Here is a 17,203-nt window from a genome sequence, read left to right as displayed (position 1 = left end):
TTGCTTGTTTAGTCTGGCAACCACGCTTTAACCCAAACATATCTCAGTAACAGTTCAAGTTACAAATAAAAGTAGCAAGTTCATTTGAAATGCTACCAGTGAGTATTTGACATGTTGTTCGATAAAACACTCAAAACTATTTATCAATCAACAAATGTTTTCCAATCACCAATTATTCTACAGTCTACAGAGTTCTGCTCATTTTTACAGCCTCATGAATGTAGAGAGTGTTTACACTTGATTATTGCAGAGACAGTTTGAGACAGAGTTGTGATGTGGCAAAAATTTTATTAAAGTGTAAAAATCGGTAAAGTGTTTATAATTTCCGAATCTGACAAGTTGTGTAAAAATCTACTCACTTTATCTCCCAGTAATTAAAATTACAACAACTATGAGCATAATTACATTAATTATACATGGGGCTCCAGCTTCCTTGCATTGCTGCTTTAATTGCACGATAACTGGATTAGTAGCGTAAATATGTAACTAGTGAAGACACAAAAAACACACACTCAGGCCCCCTACTCACAGCTGCATGGTGGGAGGAAGAGAGGAATGGAGAAACAGATGAATGGATGGACGGGAAGAAAGGGAGATCCAGTATCAGGTTACACATCAGTCAAACACTGAACTTCAAAGAGTGCACTATGTTATAAAACTCATATTACTATGTAAGTAAATCTCACTTACTGTGACAGGACAGACTTAACTGTCTCTCTGTTTTGATTAATTTGCTTCTAAAACCTTTTCACCTAAATAAATACCTTTGTTTTTATTTTTAATTTAATAGAAAAAGTAAAAGTCATATGGAAACCTTTAGACCAAATAAGATAAGATTTGCTTAAAAAAAACCAAACAATAATCTACGTCTATCTACACCTCAGGCTGTAACATATGTTTATCAGTCTGGGTTTTTTAAAACAGAAGCACAATGTCCAAAAGCATAAACTGAAAATTCTATGTGGACATGGAAATATGTATACATTCCAGCAAAAACAGGCAATGAGCGACAACCATAAATAACAGAGTACAAGGTACAAAGTGTTGCTGCCAAACTTTTATTTTTTCTGTCCCCACTTTACATCTTTATATCTGTCATTTTCTCTCTAAATCATGCTCTAAACCTTTTAAAAAATAAAACTCAGACCAGGTGTGTAAAAAAAACCCTGCAAAGATCTGTTTCCCTGGATCTGACCCAACACAACCTTCAGTAAATAAATTACTTATTTGAGACCTATACCTATTTGAAAATTACAGTTTTCTACATCCTTTGCTTTAATGATTGAGGGGAGATCTCAAAAGAAAATACAAACAAAAAGTGGTTTTGAATATATCTGAATGTTTAAAAACCCTTCATTAGGCATTATGGGTGATAAAAATGTCTTGAGTTTTTTAAAAAAGGTGTGAAGATTGTTTTCATCTTGAAAAAAGGGCCAGCGCTTTAAGAACAGCTTGCCTCAGGGTGCAGGTCTGTTCTTACAAAGTGGTGTATTGTGCCTAACTCTTCTGACAGGGCTGCAGCTGGCTTTTGAGAGGATTCTTGGGGGAGTGTGCAAGGTGTGTGAGGTGAGAGTGTGTGTAAGTGTGTGCGTATATGTGTATGTGTGTTTTGTAAAGCAGACATCCCCCACCCTCTTTACCCCCAGCACTTCTGCTGGGAGGAATGTGTGGTCTGCCTCCTACGCTGGACGGCTGTGCCAACATTCCTGACTAACACAAGAAGAGAAAGAAAAAGAAAAAAGAAAATGAGGATGAAGAAGAAAGAAGAGTATAAATGCGTGACAAGAGGGATGTGGAGGTTCGAGCTTGATAAAAAGGAGTAGGGGTGACACTATGTACAGGAATTGCAAGAGAGAGAGAGGGCTGAAGGAAAAGAGGCAACCATTGTTCCCTAAATTGCCCCTAAGACCCCATCATAACCCTTTCAACCCCATAACCCCCCCCCACACACACATAAACACACACACACACAAGCTAAAAAAGCCTCAGGGGATTCCTGAAATACCATAATTTGACCAGAGCAGATCTTGTAGTCTATGTAACGAACACGCAGATACACACTCTGTAGTCTCTCTCACACACATGATAAAGCATCATGACATCATAATTTTAAATCACAAAAAACACGTGGGGTCGTGCCTCTTAAAAATACTGAAGAAATGGCTAACACACACACACAGTCACACATACACACACACACACCTTACTTCAAGCATCAAAACATTAAGCTGTGACCTGCAATCGACCTTTCCCACATCCAGTGAGACTGAAACCGCAAATTCACCAGCGCAGTGTGAGGCAGACCAGTAGAGTGAGAGTCAGTGTGTATCAGAAGGAAGCTGAGATGGCAGACTGTCCACTACACAGACATCCCAGGATGCCTTTTTCACAGTTAGCTAACATGTTCATTTACACTCTCTTACACACTCACAGACATATGTGTACACACACACACACACATACACACACAGTTGGATTAGCATAAAATGTCTGAATACGGGTTTATTAATAATAGATTAAATATACAAAAAATAAAGGAAAAAATCAGAGTATGTGTGTGAATCCTTCCTGTTGCAGCAATGAGGAGATATTTGCTTTTAACGGACACCTTCACTGATTTTCAACTTGCTTCTTTTGGTTGTAGCTTGCGTAGTAAATATACATAAATGCCATTAAGCTTCCCATGTTGAAGTTTTGGTTTTCTAAGTGGCTGCTTGAAGACGCTTTACCTGGTGGCTTCTTGCTCCAGACGGGAGACATTCGGCACGTAGAACATGACTCCAAAGAAGAGCAGTGGCTCATTGCCAAACTTGTCTAGCTGCTTTTTGAGGGGTTTCTCCAGCTCCACCCAACGCTGGGCCGGGGTTTGGGCCTTTCCTTGGAACCACAGTCCAAAGTAATGGGTCTAAAGATGAGAGATGTCAAAACAGGAGAAAGGTAAGTTTGGTCAAGGAATAGGGATGAGGGAAAGAAGAGCTGAGATATGACAAGAAAAAAGGCTTGTACGGATGGAGAAAAATGGGTCCGGGAGGGAAAATAGGAAATGAGCTGAGAAAAACATTGGGGATTAGTGAGGCAAGCACAGAAGAGATTAATAAACAGATGCAATAAGACAAGCTGACATTTCACATTAAACCTTTGACGTCACAAGCGTAACTCTGTTTAACATAAACATTCGGCCAGAGCCATTACCACTAAGACTACCCACGGAGAAGAAACTGAGCCTATCTCACTACAAACATAAAAAAAATCAAGTCTTCAGCATGTCATCAAAGGGAGTTGTATGCCAATTAAAAATGAAACACAACTGAGCAGAATTAAAATATGTCATGTATCCTGTAAAATATCCTATAAAGATTCTAATAGCTGTCAAAACAAGAGAGAATGGTTTAGTAGAAAAGCTCAGAACTGTTTTACCCCGTTTATAATGAGCAATTACTACAACTTTGGCTAAGAATACTGATTTGCTTTATAGTTTATTGATGCCTGATGTTTCTAATGTTCAGGAGGAAGGCTATAAATCTTATAACCTGTTTATAAGAATCTGGGGCCGATGTGAACATTCTGTAATTTGCAACATGCAAAAATTTCCTGTTCAATCAATCAAAATTGAATACCCTATTACTATAATACCCTATTTGCAGCACGTGGGGGCATTCCTGTAGGCAAATTCATCTGCATTCATCTCTCTTTTATGAAGCACAATGTTTCAAAGGTGCAATCTATGTAAGAAATGCTCTAATGGCTCTAATGAAAAAGGATGCTGACCTGCATCTGAATTTGATGTCTAAATAAAGGCTTTCAAACTTTGTTACAGTTTTATCCCCCACAATACTAAAGGGTGATTATGTAATTCAGAAAAACACAATATTTCATTGGCTGTTTCGCGTGTATATGATTTGTGTGTCACTGGTAGGACATAAAGGTAAGCACACCTGTTTCACCAATGTGGTTTGACTCTACTGCAATGAAAGCTGTAAAGCTGCAGCTGCAAGGCTATGAACTCCCACGCAACACATCTTTCTCACGTGCAAACACCTGAGGCACCGTCGGGGCCTCAGGTATGGCAATAAAGATAGGACACCAAATTCAGATGGACACGCAAACACACAAACACACACAAACAAACAAAGCGCTGACATAGCGTGCATGCACATGGCAGACAGCAGCTGAAGTTGAGGCGTCACACCACCATTCTTATAACATCACTGACACCTGGAAAATACCACAACACTATGTGAGTACGCACAACTACACCACCCCTCTCGCTCACTTTGTCTGCAGCTCCAGGTGGTGCAGAAAAACACTTCAAACACATTCATCACACTCAATCAATCTACCTTTAAACGCACATTCTTCTGTTTATCTAGAAAAGGGGCCCTGGTGGCTCAGTGGTAGAGCATTGGGTTGAGATCTAGAAGGCCGTGGGTTTGAATCCCACCCCACCAGGTGAGGCCCTGCCCAGCCACCAAAGGTCACCCTGGTGCAAATCCCGAGCCCAGGGTTGCGGCAGGAAAGGCATCCGACCAAATCTCAGGCCAAATCAACATTCGGAACATTCCAAAAGCCAAAAGCCACTGCAAATCAACTCATCAGATCTTGTGCAAAACATAAAATGCAAGATTCAGAGGGGTAAATAAAGGAAAAAAGAACATGCAATTTAACATATTCTGCTCCTTTGTATGAGACTACCTGTGTGGCGCAAACTGGCGGTTAACCAATGAAATGATGTGACTCAGACGAAGAGGTGACAAGTTCAAAAGAAAGGACATGAGGAAGGGGGACGGGGGGGATAGCAGTATCTGTTTTATCCTGCAGTGAAAAGAGGACGAAGCTAGACACGCTTCATTAGAGACTGACAAGGACCCTGCAGGAGAGACACATGAATGCAGGGTGTGTGGAGAGACACGTGGCAAACAAACATGCACACAATCAGTCAACCCATAAACTAGTGTTCTTCTGTGGAAATGTCTAAAGGTCTATCTAACCAATGTCAGAATCTGATAATGACTCATAATCACATGCCCCCCAAATTACAAGGATTCATTATGCAAAAGTATTTAGAACTGAGACACTCGAGCCTCAGGGTAAAAGGCACCCAACCACTGAACCACAACATTTGAATCTCATCGGTCCCCTCTTTCTTTTACATTTTCTCTCTGTATCTCCCAAAATAGAACTTTGACACTTTTTTGTCCTAAAAGCCAGCAGCTCTCATGTCAGCTCTACCATTACACCTTGCAATGTTCAAACACCAAAAAAACCCCATAACAATTCATTATAATCTAAAAACATGCTGCAAAGATAACTAATAACCAAATATGTATTTTCTAATATTTGCATTTACCAGTATCACATAAGACTTACCTCCCGTAGCTCCAGCCTTTGGGCCACCGCTTCCAGACATTCCTGTCCCGTGCTCTCCACTGACAGGGTGCATTCAATCACATTGCTGTCCAGCATGTGAATCCGTGTCACAAAGTAATTCTTGCTCAGGACATTATAGCGCCTCGTGCGCCGCAGCTTCAGCCGGAAGGGCATGGCTGGCCAGAGGTTGCAGCGGGGTCAAGACTGAGTCAAAGGTCAAAAGTCTCTTGCGAGCAAGTGAAGAGAGAGAGGGGTGGGCAGGCTCTATGACCTGCACGCTACCCTCCTCACTCTTGCGCGACGCCAGCCACACCGCTGGGTGGAGAGATGCACCCTGGCAAGGTGCTGGCCCATTCCCAAAGATGTACGGAGTGGAGGAGGAGGATGACAGTGAGTAGGAGGAGGAAGGAGGAGTGCTGTGGAGAGAGATAAAAAAAAAAGTGGAGGGTTAGTCAATAACATTTAACTCTTGAAAAACATCTACAGATAGTTTTATGGATTCTTCCCCTTCACATTTGTGCCCACAGGAATTTACATAGTGCTGTAATCAGTAAAGTCTTCCAATAAAACCCTCCCACATCATATTTCCTAGTAATATCATCCTGCTTACATTCCATAAACAAGCAGAAAAAAAAACAGGCAAGGCTAGCAGAGTCACCAGTGATAAGAGCAGCTGTGGTGGTGCTGCAGCATTAGAAAGAGGTAGGAATGACCCGGTGGCAGACAGCTTTACCCTATAGGTATGGCAGCTGTGCTCTCTCCAGCCCCATGAGGCCCAATGTCGGGTAAAACTAGGAGACAGAGGCAGAGATATAAGTCTATGGATGAATGGACATCAAACAGCCCGGGAGCACACATCCATCTGAGCCCGGCAGCTGGCTTTGAGGAACTAATGGAGCTTCTAAGTCCCATATTTGCCTGTGTGGGAGGCCTTTCTTTTTCTTTTTATCTCCCCTCTCCCTTTCTCTGCCCAAAAGCAGCACAGTGCCAGACATTGTAGCGTACATGGTAGTAATGTGTAAGATCACACACGTGGCAGTGGCACATATGCTTCCACAGACCCATTTTTTGTCAGCCAAAATCTGATTTCACATTGTCAACAAGAAAATGTTAATTAGCGTAACGCAGGTGAAAAATCATAATGAAGCCAAGAGACACACACACACACACACAGCCACGCAGATACACACACTGTGGTTTTGTGGCTGAGACAGGTCTTTGGAGAACACTTTGAACACATCTCTGGGTTAGTCATCAACTCCTAGCTTTCATGTGTGTGATGAGGAAACAGCTTTTAAGAATGGCAAATCACACATATAGGTATAAATACAAACTTGTAGTATTCTGCACATTTTCCTCTAAAATATAAGATTTAAACTGAGGGCTTTAGTCTCAAACCAATTTCTAAAATAGCTGGCATTGTTAATTGGGAATAAATTAAAAGAGCTGAAGGCATTTAAGGGAGGTGGCTACTTTGTAACCTTGTTAAACAGGAACTAGATCACAAAACCAGAAATAAAGGCTCCACACCCCCCCAGCAGGGGAAGAAAACCCTCTCCTGTATACATAATAGTGCCAAAACTGGGAAGAGGGAACATGTGTGAAGACAGAGATCGAAAATAGGAAGAGGCATTGAAAATGAAGCAAAGTGATGTGAGAAAAGACCAAAATATGACACAACAATGCTCCAGTGATCAGGAAAAGAGAAAAAGGGGGGAGTAGAAATGCAGGAGGAGGAGGAGTAAAGATGGAGTGGATGTGTTGCTTCTTGTCCTGGGCTCTGGTAATGCGCTGGTGATAGTCAGCTTGGACCCCAGCCCAGATTCCTCTCTACCCTGACTGGAAAAACAGAGCACACCTGACGCAAGTATGCACCATAAGGAAGGAAAGTGTGTGCGAGTTTGTGCGCACGCATGTGTGTGTGTATGTGTGTGTGTGTGTGTGCCTGAGGCTGAGATCAAATCGGAGAAAATGAGACAGCGGAGTAACTCGTGAATGAAAGAAGGCAAGAAGATACAAACCTCTGACCTAAAACAGTGCTGTTTGCTACAATGTAAACCACGCTTGCTTCACGCTTGTCTTTTGTAACAGCCAAGCCCCTTTGGGATCCGTAACACATTCCTTCTTCCAGAATCCATCTAAGAAAGCTCACTGTGATGTGGCATTTTTTTTAATTGTGTGCTCATACCAACACACAAAAACATACACACACACACACACACACACAAGTGAGAAAGCCCCACCATGTGAATAACTAGGCTACAACAGTTAAGTAAATCAGCTTTGCTTTGGCTTATGTGGGCACCGTGACCCCAGTCGTCACCTGACCTGAACCACAGACTGTGACACTCCCCTCTTGCACAGGCTTAAGCGAAGTGACATCACATCTTGACGGGAAGACCTCCCCAAAATGCCTCAAGAAATGCCCTCAAGGCCACAGGCCGGCAAGATTTTTTACAAGTACAGAAATGAATATAAACATGCAAAGACACCAATACTTCCACTGTGTAGCATACTGACATATACACACACATGTGTGAACAGGGCACAACACAGACACACAAACATATACACAAGATCTCTCACACACACCAGGTTCTTTAGAGGTTAGCCAATGGACCAGACAGCAGTTAGTGGAACTCTAAACTAGTAATCAGTGGCACGGTTATGAGTGTGTGGTTGAGTAAAACCAGACAGACACATAGACAATAGCTTGGGACCAAACCCACTCCTCAATGCAAAAAAATAAAATAAAATGCTGCTTCAATGCCATAACAGTGCTGCAGCAACATTCCCTCCTGACCGTCGTGTTTATTTCCAGTGTGCAAAAACAGCATATACGTTTATGAATTTGCACATTGTAATTTTGTGGCTCAGAGAAAACGAGAGGGAAAACTGAGGGAAGAGGATTGTTTCTTTTTCAGGGTAGTGAGTGTTGGCTAAATATATATGAAACCTTTCCCATCTTTTGTTATTATTTTTCTTCCCAAAAGTGGTGTGGCAAGCAGCAAAAAAGGTGAATTCTTTTTCTGTGTGGGCTTAAGCCACATTAACCAAAGTGAAATGTTTTTTTTTTGCAGTCAACACTGCTTGCAGATGCACTCTGAGATAACATGAAAAATGGATATAAATAAATCAAGATAAATATCTTTACAGTGGATTTATAAAAAGGGTAAACAAAGTGCATTTTAAATGAGATCAGAATGACCTCATGACCCTACCTACCTTTAAACCAGTATACCCAAACATGATATTAATAAAGCCTTCGGTGAGTACCAGGCCAGGTGCTCAGACTACTTTTTGGAAAGCATTTTTGTGTTTGTGATTCACTAAATTGCAAATATAAACAATCTACACGTGGCACTGTTCCTGAACCCCCCCCCCCAACGAATGCCTTTCAAAGAGCTGTTTTCCACCAATCACAGATGACCTACATTTTGTAGTGTTCCTGAACAAAGACATGCAGTCTTTGACAAAGGCAGATGTAAAAGGTGTTACTTTAGTGAAGGGCTGCACCTCTGCACCTACACCCTGACCCCCAGAGGAAGAAAATGTATAGCCTCATTCTCTGGAGTTCTTCTTTCAAACCTGAAGCACACAGCAGGGACATTTTCCAGATAAGTACCTGATCTAGGATAAAATCTGCATAATGTCCCGGCCAACTGACTCGGAGGTTTGCCTTCTCTCACAGCCCCTCTGGATATTATCTTGATGATTATTATCTCAGGATTCCAGTCCATGTCTGAAGCTATAGATACCAAAACGTTTAACTCTGGGGCTGATAACCACAATGAAAAAGGCCTCGGCAAATGCAAACTCCTCTAATGACAAGCAAGAGAGCATACAAAGAGAAACAGTAAAGTACAATAAGTTTAAACGACAGAATGTACAGCAAGAATAATGTGTTTTGCTGAACCGTCCACACCACGTAACGTGACAAACATCCTCCAGCATTTACTAAAAAGTATCAGTAGGCCGTGTTTGACAAGTTACTGATTTTGAAAAAAAAAAAAAATCTTCGAATGCAACGTCCAACATTACTTTAGGCTCAGCTAATCCAGGTATCACCTGACAGGCATACGTGGCTAAAATGTGTGGGAGCATCACTCTAAAGGACGTAGAAGCAAAACACAGAGTTAGTTCAATGTAGTTTATTGTCGGAGTCCAGTGTCAGTGTTCTGTCAGCATGAGACAGGGACTAGGCTTCAACCTGCCAGTCAAGGCAGATGGTTGCCCACCCTGAACCTGGTTTCTTCTGTTCCTGGTTTTCTCTCCACCTCCCTCTCACCCAGGGCTTCCTCAAAGGGAATTTGTTGGGGTTTCTCAAAACATCTGTACAGTCTTTACTTGATCATGTAAAGTGCCTTGAAGTGACCAAGATTTAAATTGGCGCTATATAAATAAAGTTTTATTGGATTGCATTCCATGTTGGTTTTCCTTTGTGTGTCCAGTTTTTTCATTTGTCTAGGTGATGTTTGACTATATATGATATTCTGTGCCTGGGTATTCTTATGAATTATGGCTTGTTTGCACTGAATATTGCAGAAGAAGGGGAACTTTTGAGAAAACAAATTAAACGTTAAATTGTAATCTTGCAATTTAATATATATTTTTGTTTGTTTGTTTTTTATTGTTGTTGTTTGTTTGTTTTTGTTCAAGGTCTAGTTCAGGGTCACCACAGCATTGGCAACTGTAGGCAGCCACTCTACCAACTGAGCCTCTGTTAATTATTTTATTGTGACAAGCCATTTCATTACAAACTGTATGTCAACACATTCTAATGCAATAGCTAGCATGGTGAGCTAATTAGCTGTGTATTTATTATTAACTCAGCATAAACTGTTCTTTCTAGTTCCGCAGAGTGCGAGATAGCAATACGTTTGTTAAACACATTGTTTAGTCCTCATCTTTTTCTCTGGATTTTTGTTTTAACACAAGTCAGCTGGAAACTTAAAGAAGTCAGAGACAGCATTTTGTTATCCATCAAGAGCTTAATTAAATTAATTAAGAAATCTAAAACCCTCTGTTTTTACAATTACACAAATTTGAAGTGCGAACATTTTTGTGCTGTGCGGGAAAGAAAAGGCCGACAGGTGTAGCAACAGTAACTATTGGGGTATTTTAAGTGCTAACAGCTGACAAAACAAGGATATAAAATCGGTTAAAAAATATTGATGACACAGGTTTTCCCCTCAGGGTGTGATGTTTTAATGCAGCGACTTCTTTACCAACCCAGGTGTGAATTCAACTCACAAGGGCCACCTGAGAATTATAACCAAAACCAAAACATGCTGTGACAAACACCGCAGCCGGCCAGGCAGCATTACACAATGAAAAGCCAACCAGACTGTTGCACTTAGTTGCTCATTTGCAGGCTGAACGCCACAGAAAATCCCATTGAATACTTAAAGTGTTTAGTTTTATATCATGGAATCTAAAAGACAACACTTTGTGCATCCTTACACAACTGGCAAAAAGGCAAATTGTAAACCAAACTTTTCTTATTGACAAAATGTGTCAGAGCTGCTGATCCGGGTGCTGCGTGCTCCCTCTCCTCACCGTCTTAGGGCAGCCCGCCTCTCACTTTGCTCCATTCACATCCACACAATAGCAGGAACAAAACACCACTTTGTCACCTACTGCTAAGACCATTAGACGTAGGCCGCCAAGGGTTGAGGACGCAAGTGTAGCGTGTGTAACTCAATCAAGAAGAGACAGCAGGACACACAACCTGGGCCCCCATGCTATTTGACACAATTGCCTTGTTTGTTTCTGTCAGGAGCTAGTGTATGCATCTGTGTGTGTGGGTGTGTTTTCACGCTTTAAAAAAGTCTTTGCCTTTACATCTACTTGCCTAAAAGGAATGAACATAAACATTCACTTTACAGGATGAACTGTACACATATTTTTGTGCTGTATAAAGGCACATGCACACTGACAAACACACACATCCTGTCTGTCGCACACAAACATTAGCAGCTGCAAACAGATGGTGGAGCCAGGCGGCCAGACAGTGTGTTTCTAACGGGCGCATCTGCTGCATCTCACTTTCCAGCTCTCTCTTTGTTCCCCCCCTCCTCAGATTCCTCTCTCATACAAAGATGCACACACACTTGCATGCACACACTCTCTCTACTATATGGGAATAGTGAGAGGGATGGTGACAAACATATCCAACTCAGTGTTCGCACTGAAGCAACATCCAGATGTGAAAGGAGCTTTGTCTTTATCAGCATGCAGGAAAACAGCTCCCCCTCTATCTCTGTCAGACACACACTTTTGCACAGCTTCACGGGCTCAATTGAGGGTGAAAATTCGGCAGCAGGTCCTATTTAAATAGTACCTGATGCTGTAGCACTGAGCCACAGTAACAGATAGGGAATGCCCAGTATTTCAGGCTGGCACAGGCATCTAAACTCTGTCACTACATCCTGAAAAAGGGGGAAGGATCAAAGAGGAGCTTAACACTGGCCAGAGACTGGTTTCCGAACCTAAAATGACGCAGTGCTGCAGACTCATTCTGTGGCTGTGAAATCTGGGAATGGATGTAATGGAGGCAGGGAGAGTTTGGAAATAAAAGCAATAGCAAAAAAGAAGGACTGCAGTGTGTGACTGCATGTGTGTATGCGTGACTTCTAAATGTACACACAATGCACGGGGGGATTTGCTACAGCTGCATGAGAAAATAAAGGCTTCAGATAAACGAGGAAACACGAGAACTTAACAAAGGGAAGAGAAGATGTGACACTGGCCTTTCTCAGCATCTTATCATGTTGGTACAGTTGGTCAGGAGTAGGGGGGATGTGCGACGGGGGCGAGAATAAAGAGAGGATGAAGGGAAGGCTCGAGGAAACATGGACGGTGAGACTGATAGTGGCAGCTCTGCGACTCAATAACAGAAACATGACGAGATCATCAACCACCGGCCACCGCGTCCGCTCCAGCCAAACCACGGTGCTGTTCACATTTTCCATACCCCCTCCTCCTCATGGGAACTACACTTACACAGTCATACACACACTGGCGACTCCACATGCTCAATCACCAAAAAGCCACAGAGTGTTTTCTCACAGCTGAACCCTCAGGCAGTAACACTAACAAGGACTTCAAGGACTGGGTTTACAGGCCAATGAAAGCTGCTACACTTGGGTTTGCTACTGTTTACATCCGGCTGTATCTAACATAGATTAACAGCTCTGACGAAAGGAAAATTCACACATTTTAAACGACATCAAATGGAAATTCTCTCTGCTTTATGTGATTTTCAGTTCTTCACATATCCCTCTTAAAATACAGTGCCCATTTAATGTACACTTGGGCCCATATGTGAAGTACATTGTGGAAAAAGTCATTTTTGCGACGTTTCAGGCTGATGATCAGAGGGAGAGGGCTCTGACCTGTCATGGGTGGGCATGCCCAGCAGTGATCGACAGCTCACCTGTAGCACCTGGAAGGTGCCTGCGCTGGAGTGTGGGAGAGTGTGGCAGGTCACGACACGCTCTCCACTCTGTTGTTGTCTGCCAGCTGCCAGAGAGCATAGTACTGACAAAACGCATATTTGGAAGTCGCTCTGACTCAAGTATTGTAAATGACTTTTTGTAAATTACTGCTAGCCTGAAACTTATATTTTATTTATATATTTATATCACTGGCTATTTATAATATATACATTGGTTAATGTGATATACGTTATTGATCTTTGGGAAAACTGCTGTGGACAGCTGATAAATTCAAGGTGCTACTATCTCGGGAGTCGGTGTCTTGCCCAGCTCCCAGCAACAAACAAGATGTTAAAGTGCCAACAAAGAAGGGCACACTGAGGATGGTGGAACCAACATATTCACTTAATTCATTCATTCATTGACTAATTAATACTCCCTAGCTACATGTTAAACAGAACTGGGGCTGGAATTGTCACAATCTGGTCTTGTAAAATGTTTTGATATGAAGATGATTTGGTTTGTTTCATCTTGAGAGCATTCAGTCAAAAAGTAAGAAGGTTGTGGCCTTGTACTCTCTTTCATTCACCACAGCTGTATAATAACAGGAGAAGCAAAAGTGAAGGAATTCTGTGCATTTCTTGGCCTACATTTAAACTGCTACAACAATAACAAGAGGGAGTGCTCCTGCCTTTTTCTCCCTCTCTCTCTTTATGAGATATAGCATCAAAACTTGACCAAAATTGCAGGTATATTTACCCCACGTACTAATCAAATGGCCTTTTGGCCCATATGACCACTGGCTACACAAAAAATACCCACTTTTCTTTTCCATAAACACCTTTCACAGCCTCACCATGCTGACCATACCACACTGCATGCTTTTCTTTAGGCATGTGTGTTACAATTTCAGCAACTTGCCCTTTGTTTTTAGATAAGGTGAGCACAAATCGGCCAGACTGTAATGTGATGAGAAGCCAAGATGAACGACTCTGACTTCTGATCCTTTAAACTCTACACCAGTGTTTTAGAATTGCTGTGTACTCCCCAGCACTTGCTCTGGCACCATATAATTTATACAGCATGCCTTTGAGCACATAAAGACAGCCAGATGTGTGTGTGTGTGTGTGTGTGTGTGTGTGTCTGTGTGTCTATAGCCTACGCCTCCTGCAGCTATGCTAGATTTGCTTCTACACAACTCTCCCCCTTGTTTTTTACAGTAATAGTGGCAGTCCAAGGTGCATGTCCAAACACATCTTTGACATACTCTCACACAAACATGTATGCACAGTGGGAGCAGGGCGTGAGCAGGACAAACGGTTCAGCAACAAAGTCATAGTGTCATCACCGCCAGGCTGTAGAGGAGGAATGCTCATACCCAAACACACCAAGTCCTCCAAGCTTGTTTACCTCATCGTGTAAAACTGTAATCACTTTGGAGATGAATGCATGTGCAAAGGAGCCACATAACTCCAGATCTGCTACACCTTCCAAGTGTAAGAATGTCCCTACTGAATGTAATAGCAGATTTAAATACTCTAGATGCCCAAGTTGCATCATTAGGAAGTCCTACTATGTAGCTATAAATATAATTTTACCATAATCTCAGTAATTCTGAAGAACAATATACTCTGATTATACTTTTGTCCATCCTTACATGAACCCATGAAACCTATGAAATCCCACCCACCTCTTACCTACTGTAGTCTAAAGAGTCTGGGTCTGTATTTTAATGCATGTTTATCTGCTGGAGGGGGTGGGGGCTTGGCATTAAAATATTTGAGATCCCCGGTTTGTCCTACGTGGCCAAAGCCATTTGGCCTACATTTTAGCACTGCTCAGTGACTCCTTCACACAACTTTCCTCTACATCAAAACGTCTCCGCACGTTGGGAACAATGTGTAGCAACACTAAAATCTGCCAGAGGAGATTTTTGTTCTCCGCAGGACAACTCACCCTGGATCCTGCGCTACATGCCGTTTTCTGCTCCGCGATGGAGAAGCGCCTTTGCTCGACGGCGTTGAGCCTCACAGCAAGTAGATAATAATCCTCAATATGAAGCTTTTTATTTGTCTTCACATATGTTTAAGTTCCCATGTGGAAAATCTAAAAGAGCCCCTGGTATATATGAGCGCAAGTTTAGAACAAAAAAAGTCGCAAATGTAGACGCAAACTAAGTCCCGCAGCTGCTTCAGCACCAAGTTTTGTTGTCTGTTTTCCGAGTTTTTCAGGAGCACGAAAAGCAGAAAACCAGTCAGTGAAGTTGTCCAAGTTGGCCGTGGTTATGAACGACGTGGTCTTCTCCTCCTCTCGCTGGGACTCCCGGTATGTTTATAGTAGTGGTCCCTCTTGTCCAATGGAGACATTCAGGACACTGGGGGGGAGAGAAGCTTGTGATGCATTCAGCCTCTCCAGAAAATATCGGAAACGTGAAGGCTACGGTGGAAGTCCCCAAAACGGAGGCGTGTTTGTTCAGGACCCTGAGATCCCAAAACGGTCCCAAAACAAATCAAAGGGTGACGTGACAAGCCTTATTATATATGTCCATGAGTTTTTTTTAATGGTCGATTATTTAAACTAAACAAATATTTAAAAGAAGTAAGTGAAAACTGATTTATGTTATGGTGATTTATTGAAGTGGTAAATCTGTAAGGAAGTGTGGGACGTTACATGTCCTCAACTACATGCAGGATATTACTGAAACCTCATTTTTACATGTACTAAATATGTTATTTGCTGTTCACATGTTATACCATCAATAATAATAACAATAATAATACATAATAAACCTGGGAATACACTTTGGCAAAATTAAGGCGTCCAAGTAAACGTGGTGCTGTTGTAAAACGATCATTCATTAAATCAAAACGTCATAAATATGACACCTTTGTACGTATTAATGCATTTCGATGTACTTTACAGATGACTGAAAGTTGAAGAAAGTTGTACCAAACAAAGTCAATAAAACATAAAACATCCAAAACAATGATAATAATGATTGAGACTTTAAGACAGTGAGACTGATTCAAACAAAGAAAAGATTAAAGATAAAATATATAAAACTTACAATCAATGAAAAAAGATAAGAACACAGTAAAACAAACTAAAATTTAGATTAAAAAAATATAGATAAGAAAGAAGATAAATATAAGACAAATAAAACATAATAAAAATAGAACTTGTCAGGTTTGGGGGTTTTCTGCACTTTTTAGCATATTTTCATAAGTGTCTACAACTTTTGCAAATTGTTGTTTATATGGAAATAAAACAAATACCATTTTCACTATAAAACATTTAAAAAACATCTTGAGAGCTAATAAACTGAGCAGGCAAACGTCCCATGACGCGGCGCGGGCCGTGAATGCAGCAGTGGGTCCAGATGCCTCTAGAGCGCCGTCCCCTCTGCTCTGACATCAGACCGGAGGAATCTGAAGAATGCCGGGCTCCTGGGAGAAGTTCTCCCCGTTTAATGGTTTTCCAGGGGCCACGGAGGTGACTAAACGATGAACAAAGGAGGTCCCCTCACATATTTATGTCCCACCCCCTCTTTTCTTTTTTTGTGTGTGTGTGTTTTAGCTGATGATGAGTTACAACCTCAGTGGTTCAATATATTTGCATAATCTACATGCATAGACAAATGTGGACACTATTTCACACAATACAGAGAATATTTCTGATATAGGGGGTTGCCCATAGACACAAGCAGTCATCAATTAATGCATTTATGTAAAAGGTTCTTTAAAAAAAGCTGAAGCCATGAGAAATATTTTCTGTACATGTAATAATGAAAATGAGTCAAAAAGTTTAGTTATATTTATTACTAAAACTTTAGTTATTTTATTGTCACTAAAACTAACATTTGAATGACTCAAACAAATATTCACATGAGACTTTCAAAAAAAATAATGCATAATTTGTCTTCTTAATTTTTGCATCTCTTACCATCAAAGGTTATGACAGTAATGGCAGAATAAGAGTATGCAAAATTATTATTTATAATTAACAAATTTGTATGTTGTTGTGATCGTTTGTGTAATGATTCACCCTGCTACCTTAAACCATCTTAACCAAGTCAGTTTTTACCAGTTAATATCCTGCTCTCACCCGCTTGTAGTCATGCTGTTATATGACTTTGTAATTATACTCCATAGTGGCCTCATTACACACTTTCAAAGCAAACTTTATAAATACCACAGCAAATTATGAATTCCTCCATCCTACAAGCAGATCAGTGAGCCATGTAATGATGCCACAGGAGAGTAAAAATGCAGAAAGAACAAAAACATTTAAAGAGGCAATGCTATTAACAACACCTCACAGTGATTTCCTGTTTAGGAAGAAAGCAAGGGGCTGTATAACACCATCTTCAAGCTGATCATTGTAATTCTGTTAAGTTT

At 41.2% G+C, this 17,203-nt stretch overlaps 1 protein-coding gene across 2 annotated transcripts in view; it reads right to left on the bottom strand.

The window, feature by feature from the left end:
• The window catches only part of LOC137102447 (tyrosine-protein phosphatase non-receptor type 14-like), a 33,772-nt gene extending 18,577 nt beyond the window's left edge, over positions 1 to 15,195 (bottom strand). The window contains exons 1-3 of one of the 2 annotated variants that reach the window (XM_067481989.1): positions 14,763 to 15,195; positions 5,368 to 5,783; positions 2,730 to 2,905 (exon numbers count right to left, since the gene is read on the bottom strand). In XM_067481989.1, coding sequence (XP_067338090.1) covers positions 2,730 to 2,905; positions 5,368 to 5,541 — 350 coding nt within the window. In that variant the 5' untranslated portion in view covers positions 5,542 to 5,783; positions 14,763 to 15,195. The remainder of the gene's footprint in view (positions 1 to 2,729; positions 2,906 to 5,367; positions 5,784 to 14,762) is intronic. The other variant, XM_067481990.1, reaches the window with a different exon arrangement.
• Between the last annotated feature and the right edge of the window lie 2,008 nt (positions 15,196 to 17,203).

Source organism: Channa argus, chromosome 17, assembly GCF_033026475.1.
Source record: "Channa argus isolate prfri chromosome 17, Channa argus male v1.0, whole genome shotgun sequence".
Lineage (NCBI taxonomy): Eukaryota > Metazoa > Chordata > Actinopteri > Anabantiformes > Channidae > Channa > Channa argus.
Note: the sequence above shows the minus strand (reverse complement) of the source record. Positions and strands in the feature narration are given on the sequence as shown.